Source organism: Montipora foliosa, chromosome 10, assembly GCF_036669935.1.
Source record: "Montipora foliosa isolate CH-2021 chromosome 10, ASM3666993v2, whole genome shotgun sequence".
Classification (NCBI taxonomy): Eukaryota; Metazoa; Cnidaria; class Anthozoa; order Scleractinia; family Acroporidae; genus Montipora; species Montipora foliosa.
Window position 1 is genome coordinate 28,718,144 of NC_090878.1, and position 15,000 is coordinate 28,733,143.

Here is a 15,000-nt window from a genome sequence, read left to right on the forward strand (position 1 = left end):
AATGACACAATGACTATGGGTGATTGTGGAGACTAAAACGTTTCCAGTTAAGATCGATTTAAGTACTGTTATATGTACAGAGAATGGTTTGAAAGGGTGTTTGGTGTAGGTTTAGGCCATTCTCTACCTTTCTAAATCGTGCCAGCCTTGTGCATTGCATGCTGGGACCATGTGCTTACACTGGTCGCCATCTTGAGTAAAGTTGTTTTGTTATAATAAGGACCACTGCCACTGTGTATAAATTCGGAAAATAGTTTTAACATTGTTGAAGTATTTTCCGAATTATACGCAGTGGAAGCGGTCCTTGACCCTTAAAATGCCGACACTGAAGCAGTATCACACTAAGAAACCTCAGGGTTGCCTTATGGGCCGCAAGAGAACGAAATTAATCTGCAACAGCGGAGTCAACTTACACTGTACTCCCTGCGAAGTTTGATGGTGCGAACGGACCAAAACAATCCGAAAGTTGAATGAAATGGAGGTGTCACTTTGAATGCTATAGAGTCGCTTCTGGACTTAAGAATAAACCTGAACACAAGCAAGTCAGTACCTCACTGTCTGCCATGGGAGACTGTGCAGACGACATTCTAGCCACTCTCTGAATCGGCCTTCAGAGAGTTAAACAGATCCTTCTATCTCCTGAAATCCTTCCACACTATGACCCTAGTTGTCAAACATTTATCGCAGCAGATGCCTTATCAGTTCTCCTTCAGACTCAGACTCAGACTCACACTCAGACTCAGGACAATGGACATGTTGCATCGTCCTATCTGCTACATCTCAAGATCCCTCACTGATGTTGAAAGAAACTATGCGGTCATCAAGAAAGAAGCTTTTGCCTCAATCTGGGCATGTGAATGCCTTGAAGAATACGTGCTTGACTCAGCTTCACTTTAGAAACAGATCGCAAGCCCCTTGTACCCCTTTTGACCAGAACTGCACTATCTAAGATGCCACCCTGAATACTACACTTCCTCCTCAGGATGATGAAGTACAACACTGACATCCTTCCTGTCCCTAGAAAACGTCAAATTTCTGCTGATGCACTCTCATGTGCCTTCTGACATCCAGTTTATTGAAGAAGTTAAAACCTTTGCCAGCTGTGCAATGGGCAGTCTTCCTGCAACTGCCCAACATCTTCAGGAGATCAAAAATGCTCAAAAAAGTGACGAGGAATGTTGTCAAGAGGGATGGCCACTGTACATGCCGCAACAATCCTTACTCTGCCTGTACTGCAAACACAGAGCCTACCTGGTAGACGTCGATGATCTACTCCTCTATGATGAATGCATTGTAATCCCACGAGTTCTTAGACTGGAAGTACTAGATTGCACTCATTTTGGCCGTCTTGGCATTCACAAATGTCGTGCCAGAGCTCGTATGTCAGTTTGATGGCCAGGGCTATCAGGAGCAATCAAAGACTTGGTCAAATCGTGCTTCACATGTGCAAAAGAACTTCTAGAACCTAGGAACCCTTGACGCCTTCCTTCTTCCCCAGTCGTCCTTGGGAGAGAGTAAGCATGGATCTGTTTGAGTTATGGGGGACGAACATACATCATCACAGTTGACTACTACTTGAGGTGGATTAAGCAACTTAAAACCCAAAGTGCAGAGAGCGTTGTCACAGCATCCAAAGAGCTATATAAACCTCATGGAATACCAGATATTGTGATTTCAGATAATGGACCATGCTTCAGTGCAGAATCCTTCCAAGACTTTGCTGCCAGTTACGGGTTTGCCCACATCACAAGCTCTCCCAGATACCCTCAAGCAAATGGAGAAGTTGAAAGGGCTGTAAGGAACACGAAAGGACTGTTAAAGAAGAATGCAGATCCCTACCTTGCTCTGCTCACCTACAGATCCACACCCTTGGAAAATGGCCTTTTACCTAGTGAGCTCTTAATGAGGAGATGACTGCGAACCCAGCTTCCCGTACTCGCTAGTACCTTGGTTCCCAGAAATCTACTCAGAGAGCATGAAGAAGTTTCAAAGAAAGAAGAGGTTTACAGATCTAGCCAGAAGAGAAACTTTGACCTGCGAAATCAGGTACAGGAACGTACAGATTTGACAACTGGTGAATCAGTATGGATCGGGGACTAAGATAGACTACAGGGAAAGTACAAGGGCATACCCAGCAAACACAGTCTTTCATCATTAAGACAGGGAAAGGCACAGTGCATCATAACAGATCTGCCCTTATCAAAGCTGGAAAACCACTCTACCCCTGTCATAGTAGATAATCAAGCAATCCTGACTAGTTCCGCCAGTGACCAACCTGTCGATGACTCCAAAGGACATTCAGTAGGTGCATGCATCTCAGTTTGGAAGCTTGCCAAAAGCAGACTGTTCGCAGAGAATCAGCACTGATACAAACACGTTCTGGAAGGATAGTCAGACCTCTTAACTTGTTGGACTTGTAGTGTACTATGGACACTAAATGATTGACTCTGTTCAAGGCAGTTATCCCAGTAATGCCCTTCCTGTTTGGGTTATGCCCTATTGAGACATTAGCATTTGAAAATGTTTGCCTCCCCAGTCGTCAGACTTTGGATACGATAATGGTTGGTGGATCTTAGACTAATTTATATTCGTTATTCAGTTTCAATGGATTATTCCGTTCCAGGAGGGGAGGTGTAGGCTTATTAGGCCATTCTCTACCTTTCTAAATCACTTCATCCATGTGCATTGCATGCTGGCACCATGTGCTTACACTGGTCGCCATCTTGAATAAAGTTGTGTTCTTATTGTTGTTGATTGAAATGTTCTCCGAATGACAACTTTCATGCTAAAATTCTACCAAAAACAGTATACCAAAAAAAGAATAGGAAATTGTATGCACGCGTTTCCATTTTGCGATTTATAGGCACGAGTGATGTTTTGAAAGTTCTCAAAATACGGCTCGCGCAATTTGAGAACTTTCAAAACATCACAAACTGCACGAGCAAGTTCATACGATTTTTTATTTGTTATATACTCAACAAAATCATTCCACTGCTCTGTTTCCATAGCAACTTCTGTATTGCACTATATAACCTAATAATGCATTTGTCATTGACCAATAAGAAATGCGATACTCTGTTGAGTTCAGTGTTAATTACATTTAGCACTGGGGCAATAATTGGGGACACTGTACAGAAATCAAATCAAATCAAGGCATATCAAATCATAGGCTGGTTTTTGAGGAGAGGGGAATGCTGGAGTACCTGGATAAAAACCTCTCGGAGCAGAGTAGAGAACCAACAAACTCAACCCACATTTGACACAGAGTCTGGGAATCGAACCTGGGCCATATTGGTGGGAGACACAAGTGCTCTCACCACTGTGCCAACCTTGCTCGCTTCGAGTGTCAGCATTGAAGCAAATCCTTGGTTTTCACTAATGGGATCAATGGCGATTTCTTTGTTTTGACCAAAAAATGGAAATGTTTGCCTGAGAATTGCTTGATTCCCAGAGGGTTAGTTTGGGACATTAACATGGCTGCTGTTTCTTCATTAAGGGAAACAAACACGGACACCACAACATCATGAGAAAACTAAGAATATTACATACTAGACAGAATATCACATCTCTCGTTGGTCAATGACGAATGCATAAATATTGGTTTAAAAGACACTGTGCAATACACTGAGGTTACAGAGTGCAATACAGAAGTTTCTAACAAAGCAATAGCGTAATTCAGTTGAGTACAATAATTATAATAACACTTTAAAAAATTAATGTAAGAACTTTTTAGTGTATTTTGTGATTTAATTGCATGGTCACTCATGATGTTTTGAAAGTTCTCAAATTTTGAGAACTTTAAAACCATCATTCATGCCCACATAAGGCACTCCGTTCACACGATTTCCTACATGTATTCATAGTGTCATAATCATGGTATCACTCAGGAAAACAATTGACAATTAGTCATCTGACTTGTTTAACTTATCATGACATTTAATTTAGTAACAGTACTACAAAATGATATCAATATACCTGATATATCGTCACATGTGACATCTACCAAGAGAAAAAGCAAAAAACTTACATTATTTTAATGGTGTTTTAACCTGTCACATTTACAGCACAAACATAAAATTTATAGTGAATTCTAATGAAGAGTCTTGCCTCCCAAAAACAATAAGTCTTAAAGTATATGAATTCATTTTAATTATTAATTTGGTTTATTAATGATGACAGCTATGATTAGAGTGTTAGCAAAAACTCTGTTATTAAAAACGAATTACTTTATCTTTTAATATTGAGCTTTGGGTTGACAATGTTAATGTGAAACTACCGTGTATTCGTAAATCACGGCAGACAATGACACTCAGGGTGGAAATTATTTAAGATCATAATGCATGTTAGTTAAAATCAAAAGATTTAGTTCTCATTAATAAGCAACAATATGATTGTCCTGTTTCATTTTTTCTAACACTTTTTTCTCAATAATTCAAAGAATCTTTGAAAACATTTCAGTACACTAATAAAATAAAGGGAGGCATAAAAGTTGGACCAGATCAACTTGAATTGCTCACCTCGGATCGACGTAAAAAAATGATAAGGCCTTCAGAAATCACCCTAGCCTCTTTAAGGTACCTGTAAGTAACCTTGGTGAAATCGGGGCAAACGTTGGTCAAATGGTTTTTGCTCAATCCGAGGTGAGCGATCGGAGCTGATCCCATCCGACTTTTGTGCCTGCCCGACTAATGAGGAAGTTTATTGACATTACAGGGTTTGCCTAAGACCCGGAATCCAGAATCCAGAATAAGGAGCCTGGTGAGTTTTGACACTTGATTGCAGCCACAACTATTGGTGAACAGGAGGAAAAATGAGAGAGAAAACTATTTATGTCCAAAATCAACCGCTGACCATGTGGCGTATCAATAGGTGCAAAGGTTGACTCATAGGGGCCTGTATGGGAGAGAGGCAAGCTCCTACTCATGGGCTCCTGAAGAAAAAGAAAAAGCTCAAAGAATTGGAGGCTCTTCTGAAGTTATTACATCAATAGTATACCCTCCCAAAAGGTCCGTCAGCACGTGACAAATTACTCAGAGTGATAAAAGTAAACATTTGCAAGACGCTGGATCATTTTAAGTGACTTTCGTTTAGGTTCTTATTCCGGATTCTGGATTCCGTTTCTGGATTCTGAATTTTAGGCAAACCTGACATTACACATGTACCTACTGCACCATTTTCTTCCTCTGCTGACACCATTGCTAAGTTATAACCTTCTGGGCCCCAACCCTGAAAATTATGTCAGAAAATCTAGACATCATTGTTATTTCCTTATCATTTACACTACATGTAATTCCTCTGGGGCTGGTTCCTGAAAGGTGTAATAACTCTATTACAGGGATTAATGTGCCTTATTCCGGCACATCCCTGGAATAGAGTTCCGTATTACATCTTTCAGGAACCGGTCTCTGGTAAATAGTAAAAGGCACAGCTTGATGAAATGACCAGCATTTGAAGCAAGTTACTTAGAACAGGAAAATGAGCAACCGGGGCAATTTTGGGTCTGCCAAATCTGCGAGCCATGCAAATTTCGCATTTAAGTCTAAGCACCCATTTCAAATAGCACTGATAAACAGTTATTAAGTCTAAGTACCCATTTTAAAAACGGTTACCTTTCAATAACTGTGTGACTCACATGTTGGCTCGCATGACTCGCAGCCATGACTCGCATGAATCGCAGCCATGGCTTGCATGGCTCGCACATTAGTACAACTCAGCAATTTTGAGTACAAGAGGCAAGTTAATTTGCTTGTCTCTCCTTAAAATTGGAAACAAGATCTTAAATATACATGTACACTGTCTAGTCTTTTCTCTGAGCCTTCAATGTAGCAATTCGAAGCAAAGCAAAAATAATTATTATAATTATTATTATAAAAACAATAATTATTTTTATAATTGTAATAATAACAATTATAACATTAAAAATTCTTATAATTATCGGTATTCTTGTCATTATTGTTCATTTACAGTTCATTTGTTTCTTTTGTGACACTCAAATGAAAAATCCTCCATCACATTATCATCCTAACACCTTATTGCTGACTGAAGGTTAATTAAACTGAGACTTCTCATTTTACTGTGAAGTGTGCTTAACTCTTTTGCCTATTTTCAGTTACATGACTCTCAATTTCAAGATTCATATGCTCATAAAAAAGGAATTTTAACGTCTTGTTTGACAACTGAACTGCTTTGTTCTGAGCATTGTTGCTTTGAATTCATATCTTTTCAAAAATCTTTTATTGTAAACATGGATTTACATTTATATCCTTGTTAAAATGTAGAACAATCTTCACCAAATTTCTGACAACTAATTGCTAGAAAAACAGCAAGTCTTTTTTGTACACAATGACAACATTTGAACAAGAATTTTAACATTATTTACGACGTGAGATCACATGACTCTAAGATTTTTATAGTGGGGAGAAGGGGAGCCTCTTGGAAAAGGAAACCCTTAGAACAGAGGCTTGTTTTAACAAAACAAGATCATACTACAAATCAGACCAACCATTGATTTTATGTGAAGAGGATTATGGAGTACAGCCTCTTGTGATGTCCTGCAAAACACAGCTTCGAACTGTAAGCACCATTAAAAGAATGGTTCGTACTTTAATGCCTTGAGCATGAAGGAAATATGAGACTTAGAAGTCTGTTTCTTGAACTACAACAATCAACAATACAATGAAATTGGCTTGTCTTTCATATACTGGATCCAAAATAATTAATGTCCATAAATGAAAAGAACAAAACCATTTATAACATTACCTAATCAGAAATTCCTAATTGAAATAATTAGTGACCAAAGGGAGAAGAAAATTTAAATAAAGGGAGACGAGTAGTGTTCTAAAATAAAAATTCTGTACTTTTTAAATATATGAAACTAATGTCTTTTGAGCACAGTTGTTCATGCATAAACTTCCAAAAATGTTCCTGCTCAGAAAAATAAACATCATTTATCAAAACATACAAATGCCCCTTCTTCAACTCAGCAAAAGCTACATCTTTCCAAAAACACTCACCCATAGTCTCCGCCAAGTGTACACATCAGCAGTGATCCAAACACACTCCACACTGCAAGTCCACCATGACATGCCCAGGACCATGCCACAGCAATCGCACACCCGTCAGGAGTCCATGACAGGCACTGGACACCACCTGTAGTCTGAATAGTGTCTGTCATTAAGACAACTCATTAAGGATTTGATAAGTGCTGATTTATTTCATGTAAAACACAAGCAATTTGTTGATATAAATAGAGGTTTTCACTCATGTGACCAGCAGATTACTGAAACAAAAGAAAGTATTTGCATAAAAATAGAGTTCAATTCCCAGAGGATTATTTTGGTACACCATCAAGGCCACCATTCCTTTGTTTTGGAACAGCAACATGGCTGCTGTTTATGTCGTTATTTTAATTAGAAGAGATTTTGTATATAGCTTCACTATAACAAAATTGCGATAAAATGTTAAACATGGTAAAATAAAGGTGAAAGAAGTTTAAAATGCAACGTTTCAACTTAACTTAAGTTATTATCAAGAAATGAAAATAAAAAGGAACTTGAACATAATGAAAATAGAGCATGAAGTTACACTGTTTTCCCTAGAGACACAATCAAGTAAAAAGTTTAGCTCGAATGGAGTTCTCTTGAGTATTGAGTGAAGTCTTACGTTCCTTAATGAAAAACATTTCATACAGAAGACAATCAAACTTAGTTTGGCATTTCTTAAGAGTAGCGAAGTGACTGCTTAAACTAAGGTGTCAATACCACCATGGATTATACCACCCTTGAGTTATAACATCTGTATCGACATTCAACCTGTCTTTCGCAGTAAACCTATTCAACAGATGCTTCGGCCAAAGGAGAAGCCTGATTTAGTTAACAATCAATGCGTTGTGTATCATTTTAAATGTGATCAGACAGTGATTCTGATTATGTAGGTTTTACTACAAGGCCCTAATGCACCAACACATTCAGGAACATAGGTATTCTGCCATAGGGAAGCATCTTATTAATATCCATGGTGGTATTCACACCTCTAGCAGTCAATTCTCTATTCTTAAGAAATGCCAAACCTAAGTTTGATTGTCTTCTGTATGAAATGCTTTTTTATTAAGGAACTAAAGCCTTCACTCAATTACTCAAGAGAACTCCACTCTAGCTAAGCTTTTTACTTGATTGCGCCTCTAGCCTTAAGGGTAAGCAGCATAACTTCATGCTCTATTTTCATTATATACTCAAGTTCATTTTTATTTTCATTGCTTGATAATGACTTAAGTTAAGTCGAAACATTGCATTTTTAACTTTCTTACTGTTTTTTAACCATGTTTAACATTTTATGGCGATGTTTTATAATGAAGTTATGTCGATATTAAAATGAATATTCCATTCTTTGCAAAATGTATTTTTGCAGAGATTTACAGGGGGGTCAAACACGACTTTTTATGAGGATAAATGTAATTTAACTAGTGAGTTAATGACTTGGGGCCTGTTTCTCGAAGGTCCCAGGCCTGACATGTCAGCTTTGAAACTGCCAACCATTTGTTTGTGAAAGCCAATCTTTTAACATGTTTTTAAGGTACCCCTAACAAAAATCAAAAGGACTGTGAAGTTTGACAACTTAAATGGCCCGTAAAGTTTCAGTGACTTACGAGAAACTGGTGCTTGGCGTACTCTTGGCATTTAGGGGTGTACAGCATGGCCTGGTGGCAGGCCATGGCCATCAGTGTTCTGGCGTTCTCCAGTGTTGCGTTACTGTTGTGAGTGTGATTGCAGGGCGTTCTGGCCATCACAGGGTCAGTGGTAGTCTATTGTGCTCAATGCGTACATCACTGCACATGCTTGGAATTTTACTCCTCTCAGCGTACGGGGCGTTTCTAGTGTCTGCTTCGAGTATTTCTGCAAGATTTATTGTCTGATAGTGTGCTTGTGGCAGTTTACAGTCATTTCATCATCTTTCGAGTTTGTCTTTTTGGACTATTTTCGGCAGTTTTGGTGCATGCTGGTGTTCAAGTTGTCGGGTGATGAAACATACATTACCGTATTTACCTGTGTATAAGTCGACCCCCCATTTTTGAACGCAGTTAAATGCGGAGTTAACATTTAGGAGCACAAGATTTACCTTCGCAGTCAGCGGTTTGTTAGATATGCGCATGTGCCAGGATTCTTCATGTCCTTGGTCCATAGGGCGTTGTAGCAGTTTTGTTGGCGTTTTAGTCAGCGTTTTCTGAGCATTAGCGTTTTCCTGAGCGTGGGGATTCCTTGGAGGCTGTCTCTGGATTGTTTTCTTGTTTTTTATCGCGAATTTTTCTGCAAGCGTTTCTTCCACTGGGCGTTTCAAATGACTCATATTCCGGGGCGTTCTGCAAACATCAGTGTGGCTGCCATATTGGATTCTGACCAACCTTCGTCTTCGGCTCCATCTTCGGGTACAAACTCATTATTGACTCTTGCAGTTCCAGCGACCATGGCTCCTACTTTCACCCTGTCACAGCAGGATCTTACTCAGGCCTTTTCACAGGCTTTAGGCGATTCGTTACCTCGGATTTTGGCCGCTTTGCAAAGTCACTCAACGTCTTCTGGCTCAACGACACACTTTTTGGCGGGAAACTTGGTTTCGAGCGCGACTTCATCTACTTCCATATTGCCAGTTCTCCACCGCTGTCTTTTCCATCAGGTTCATCCACAGGTAACGTGTTTGTGCCTTCCTTCACCTCCACTTATTGCATGTTAGGTAATTCTGCGTTGTCCACCCCGGCTATCGTCAGGGCGCCATCTTTGTTGGATGTGTGTGGTGCCGCGAGCGGATCGCTGTCCACCTCTACCCAGCGTTTAACATCATCATTTTTTTTTTGGGCTCTTCATTCCCCTCCACGGCAGTGCCTTGGACCACGTCATCGCTTCATAGGCCATTTGTGGTTGGTCCAGGATACTCCCCGATCCCAGAGAAGCTAGTGACGAAGATCAGAACAGGCCAGTTCATCGATCTAGCCGACCTGGGAGCAACTACACAATACAGAGCTACACAGGGCCAGCACATGCAAATTAGTTAAAAGCTTTTGTAGAACAAGACACACAACAATGGGAGCTTTTGTTATTCAATGATATGGAAATAAGTGGCCCTGTATTCTGTAGTTAAGCCCCAACCTGTTAGCCGAGAATCTGAAAGGACAGGAAACAGAACCCCAAACTTATCTGGATGGGAAACTTCTTGTAACTTCCTCCAAAAAACGAAGCCAAGAGATCACCGACATAGTAACATGGGTTGAAGCTTTCAGCAGTGCTCATCCCTCCAGGTGGCAGGACATGACACAGTATAAACTCCTTATCCTGAAGACCTCCTGCCAGTTCCCTGGAAGGCTTGGCTGCACTATGACATCGCCTTCCATAAAAAGATGCAGCTGCGTCAGGTTTGGTGGACTGGTCTCGTACGAATCTTTCCATACTCATGCAACACTGCTACAAACAAGTCTGTCCTCCGATGTACCATCTTGAGCCTCGAGGATGTTAGCCAGCTCTACTAATATTTGTCGATCCTGGAATGATGGCACCTGCCATTGGCCCTTTGGTCAGTGCCGCTACCGCCACTGCTGTGAAAAATGTGAAGGAGAGCACCCCCAAGTCAATTGTCCCTTTTGGGCCTCAAAGTCCGATAGTCAGCACTCACGGTCAGCTACCCTGCCACGGAGTAACCGCCAGCGGGGTTAGCGTGGTTAGCGGGGTTAGCAGATCATCCCAACCTACTTTGCGGAAGGAACTTTGTACATAATGTAGATATTCATGGTTCAGTTCAGATTTCAAACGTTGCGTTTCCTGTTCCGGTTAATGTTGTTACATTGACGCAAGACGTCTGTGACAAGCCTCCTGTAACATCAGCTCAATCCTCCTGTCCTAATTTCTCCTCCATCATAGAATGCCTGCAGCAAGATCTGGTCTTTTCTTCTAGGGTTATTCCAATCAATGCGGAAAAACTTCAGTGTGAACTGTACTTCCATCCTGATCAAACCCAGGTGGATTATGTGATTTCGGGTCTCAGCAATGGTTTTCATCTCGGTTTCAACCCTCGGGCAGTATCATTACAGTCTGCAAGACAGAACATACCTTCTGCATCACTTCAGCCTTCAGTTATTGACCAGCATCTTCTCACGGAACTTGAGAAAGGCCGTGTCGCAGGCCCCTTCTCCATACCCCCTATTCCAAACCTCCATATCCGTCACTTTGGGATCATCCCTAAGAAATACCAGCCTGGGAAATGGTGGCTTATTCTAGACTTATCTAGCCCAGCAGCCTGTAGTGTCAATGATGGAATTCCAAGAATCTTTTTCAGTGCAGTACATGAAGGTTGACGATGTTATCAATGGAATCATGTCTCTTGGAAGAGGATCTCTTCTGGCAAAATTTGATGTGGAGAACGCTTACTGTATGTCCCAGTACATTCCGATGATCATTACTTGTTAGGCATGAAGTGGCGGGCGAAGTACTTCATTGATTTAGCGCTTCCTTTTGGCTTACGCTCAGCTCCATACATCTTCTCGTCCCTTGCAGATCTTCTCGAGTGGATTCTCAAACATAATTATGGCATAAACTTCTTGTTACACTATCTGGACGACTTTCACACCTTGGGCCCTCCTAACTCTCCAGTTTGCCAGAATAATGTCGATACTTCCCGTACGAAAATTTGTGGCCTGAATGAGCGAGATTCGGGCCCGATTCGGGCCATAAAGCTGTTTTTAAGGCAAGAACTGAGCGAGACAAAGCGAGACAACCATTTTGTCGCGCTTGTGCGACTGAGCCAGACATTAGTTTGGTTCGATTATCGCCGATAGTGTGGCGTGAGTGAGCGAGAAACAGTGAAACCCCAGTTTATTCATTTACGCCGCAGTAACCAGACATTTGTCACGCTGTATTATCGGCGAAACTCAGGCTGCTCACTTGTTATTCGATACATAAGTGCTCCCTACTTGTTATTCGATAAGAAAAGATTAGTAGAAATAGATCAGGGAGTACTCAAAAATGCAAATCAGTTGTACTTAACTTAACTCTGGCTGTCGTTCTAGTGTATTATATTATTTGCTGCATTTCTGTACGTGTAGTCCGTCCCCGGGTAAAAAGTGAGCAAACCATTTTTTACCGCTCTGAATTTTGAGCTAAAATACGTATATGGCTGGATATTTTTCCAAGTGATACATTTAGCGTGATACCCACCCGCATCCGGAGAGGTAAGTTCAAATAGCTTAGCACGTTCAGGAGAAGCAATCTACATGTACATGTAGCTACCTCAAGACAGCATTATCCTGCTTGCCCAAAACGGAGAATAATTGTTTAATGATAGGAATTGCTTGTCGCTGGACGGAAAACCTTTAATAGGGAAGAGCAATGTTTGAGTTTTGGCTATCAATAATTAAATATTTGTAACCGCTTTTGGCGCGCGTTTCAGTTTAACGTAACTGTGTATTTCACCAAACATCTGAATCTCTACACAGATGCAGAGCTTTTTCTTCCCATTTAGGACAGTAATCAACCAGATCAAAACAGCATTTATTTGCTCTAATTAACATTGCTGGAAACAATTTTGTCTTTTATGAAATAGATTTTAAACAATGTATGAAGATTTAAAATAAATGACAAACTAGAAACGACCTTGCTATCTCATCACAGTGGAAACCTGGCTACTAACATGCCTACCTTATTATGGACACTTTGAATGACTTCAGTCGCATTTCGTTCTATGCTAAAAGGTGGTACATTCTTTTTATTTAAGTTACCTTAAACTGAAACATGTTTCTGTCTTACATGACTGTCCACGCAATGATGACAAGGGTCATGTTTACTGCAGTTGGTCTCGGTCGAGGATCGTTCGCTTACTTATTGGCACGGAAACTAAAGATAGTATCTTTCGAATAAGGATAAACTCAGTCTGTTAACCCTTTGGTTGTAACCACTAAAAATGTGATACAAGAATTATTTTGTCGAACACATTTGTTATTTTGCTTCCAGTATCAAAACAAGTCCACAATGTCGCCGTAAGTCACGCAAACAAAAAACAGTGGTACTGTCTATTGGGGTGGGGGGAGTGGCAGGCAGGAGATTTTCTAGTTTATAATTTATAATGGCACTATTAAAGTAGGCATAGTTTCAATTATGGCCTATTTTGTTTCTGTTTATACTGATTTCAATGTTTCTTATAAATAATGCGTCAAAGTACCAGGATAGCACGATGTACCCTCACCCCCTGACAGATGATACTTCATATCCTCATTGTAATAAGCTGAGAAGTAAGCTTGTGAGGCAGATAAATACGAAGAAACTTACAGAAAATCACTTATGTCTTACATGTAAAACTATTCAGTCCCCTATCAGGCATCATAATAAAATTGACCATCTACGGGCATCCGTTTACTGGAAGATGTGTGCTGACAGAAGAATGCGTGTATCACATTTTTAGTGGTTACAACCAAAACATGGACTCTTGCTATAACCAAAGGGTTAACAGACAGAGTTTCTCGTTCTCCGAAAGACCCTATCTTTAGTTTCCGTGCCAATAAATGCCACTTTTTTTTCTGTCGCGCAAGGTCGCACAACATTCAAGCTTCTCATGGCGTTGTGTCTGTTTAAACTTAATCGTGTGAGGAAACAACATACAGCGCCCAAATCTTTGAGTAGCGGTAAGTTTTCCCGGGTTTCTTTGCCGTAATTACCGCTATTAACAAAGGGTCTTAGTTTTCGTAAGAAAACTAAGAGCTGGGTTGTAGTTTTCGTACTACGAAAGCTAAGACCAGGTCTTAGGTCTTAGTTTTCGTAACACCCGAAATTATAAGCCATAAACTAACGTCACGCCCATAAAAATGTATTTTTCATTAGCGTGATTGTTGTTTTTTTATGGACCTGAATCTCGCCCGTTTATCGCTCAGAATATCGTCCAAATGTCAGAGTAGTACAAATGTCCCGCTCCATTCTCGCTCATTTATCGTTCAATTTTTATCGCTCCTGTCAGGCTGATTATCATCAGGCTCTGTATCGCTCATCAGCGAGACTTTTTATGGCCCGAATCTCGCCCGCGTCTCGCCCAGAATTTTCGTACGGGTTGTGTTCAATTGTTTTCGGAGTGGGGCATTCCTCTTCACCCAGATAAACTTGAGGGATCCTCCACTTGTTTGACAGTACTTGGTATTGAGCTGGACTCAATGACGCTACAGGCTCACCTTCCACAGGACAAGTTTGATTGCAGTGCCGCTCTTCTGGAATCTTGGTCACTAAAACAGTATTGCACAAGGAAAGAATTGGAATCTCTTCTCAGCAATCTCCAAAATGCTTGTAAGGTCATCCCCTAGGGTCGCACCTTTCTACGGCATATGATTAACTTGCTGTCAGCCTTTCAACGGGATAACCATCCAATTAGGCTCAACCAAGATTTCCGCTTAGACCTCTCCTGGTGGCGTGAATTCTTCCATTCTTGGGATGGTTTTAGTTTCCTGTTATCCCCACAGTGGGCTCCCTTACCAGAGTTTCATGTCTCTTCAGATGCCGCAGGTGCACTGGGATATGGCGTCATTTTTGATAATGAGTGGTTTGTTGGTGAATGGTCCTCTAGTCAGAAGCCTTTGTGGGGCTGCAAAACGCATGGAGTTCCGTTCTGACAATATGGCGGTGGTCAGCATGCTACGTTCGGGCACCTCTTCTTCGTTACCTTTCTCTCAGTGCAGCTCGTCATTCCTTTGCCTTTGCTGCCTCCTATAGGGTTGGGAGAGACAATTGCATTGCTGATGCCTTATCCCATTTTGACGCACCACATGCATCACCGGCGGCAACCCCCATCCCACCATCACTGCTGGCTCAGCTTCCTGTAATTTGACCGACAAATGCCATTTCTACTAAGCTAATGGCTTGGCTCCATCCACTCGTCAAGTATATAGCTCAGCACAACGCCAGTTCTTAGAGTTCTGTAGCCAGGACTCGCCCTCTAATTGGAATCAGCCTCTGCTACCCGCTAATGAACAAACTTTGATGC

At 40.9% G+C, this 15,000-nt stretch overlaps 1 protein-coding gene across 2 annotated transcripts in view; it reads right to left on the reverse strand.

Moving 5' to 3' along the window:
• Window positions 1-15,000, reverse strand: part of LOC137973946 (guanine nucleotide exchange factor subunit RIC1-like) — a 59,679-nt gene that overhangs the window by 30,544 nt on the left and 14,135 nt on the right. Inside the window, exons 9-12 of one of the 2 annotated variants that reach the window (XM_068820852.1) lie at window positions 7,014-7,167; window positions 6,503-6,551; window positions 5,163-5,226; window positions 3,976-3,999 (exon numbers count right to left, since the gene is read on the reverse strand). In XM_068820852.1, the coding sequence (XP_068676953.1) occupies window positions 3,976-3,999; window positions 5,163-5,226; window positions 6,503-6,551; window positions 7,014-7,167 (291 nt within the window). The remainder of the gene's footprint in view (window positions 1-3,975; window positions 4,000-5,162; window positions 5,227-6,502; window positions 6,552-7,013; window positions 7,168-15,000) is intronic. The other variant, XM_068820853.1, reaches the window with a different exon arrangement.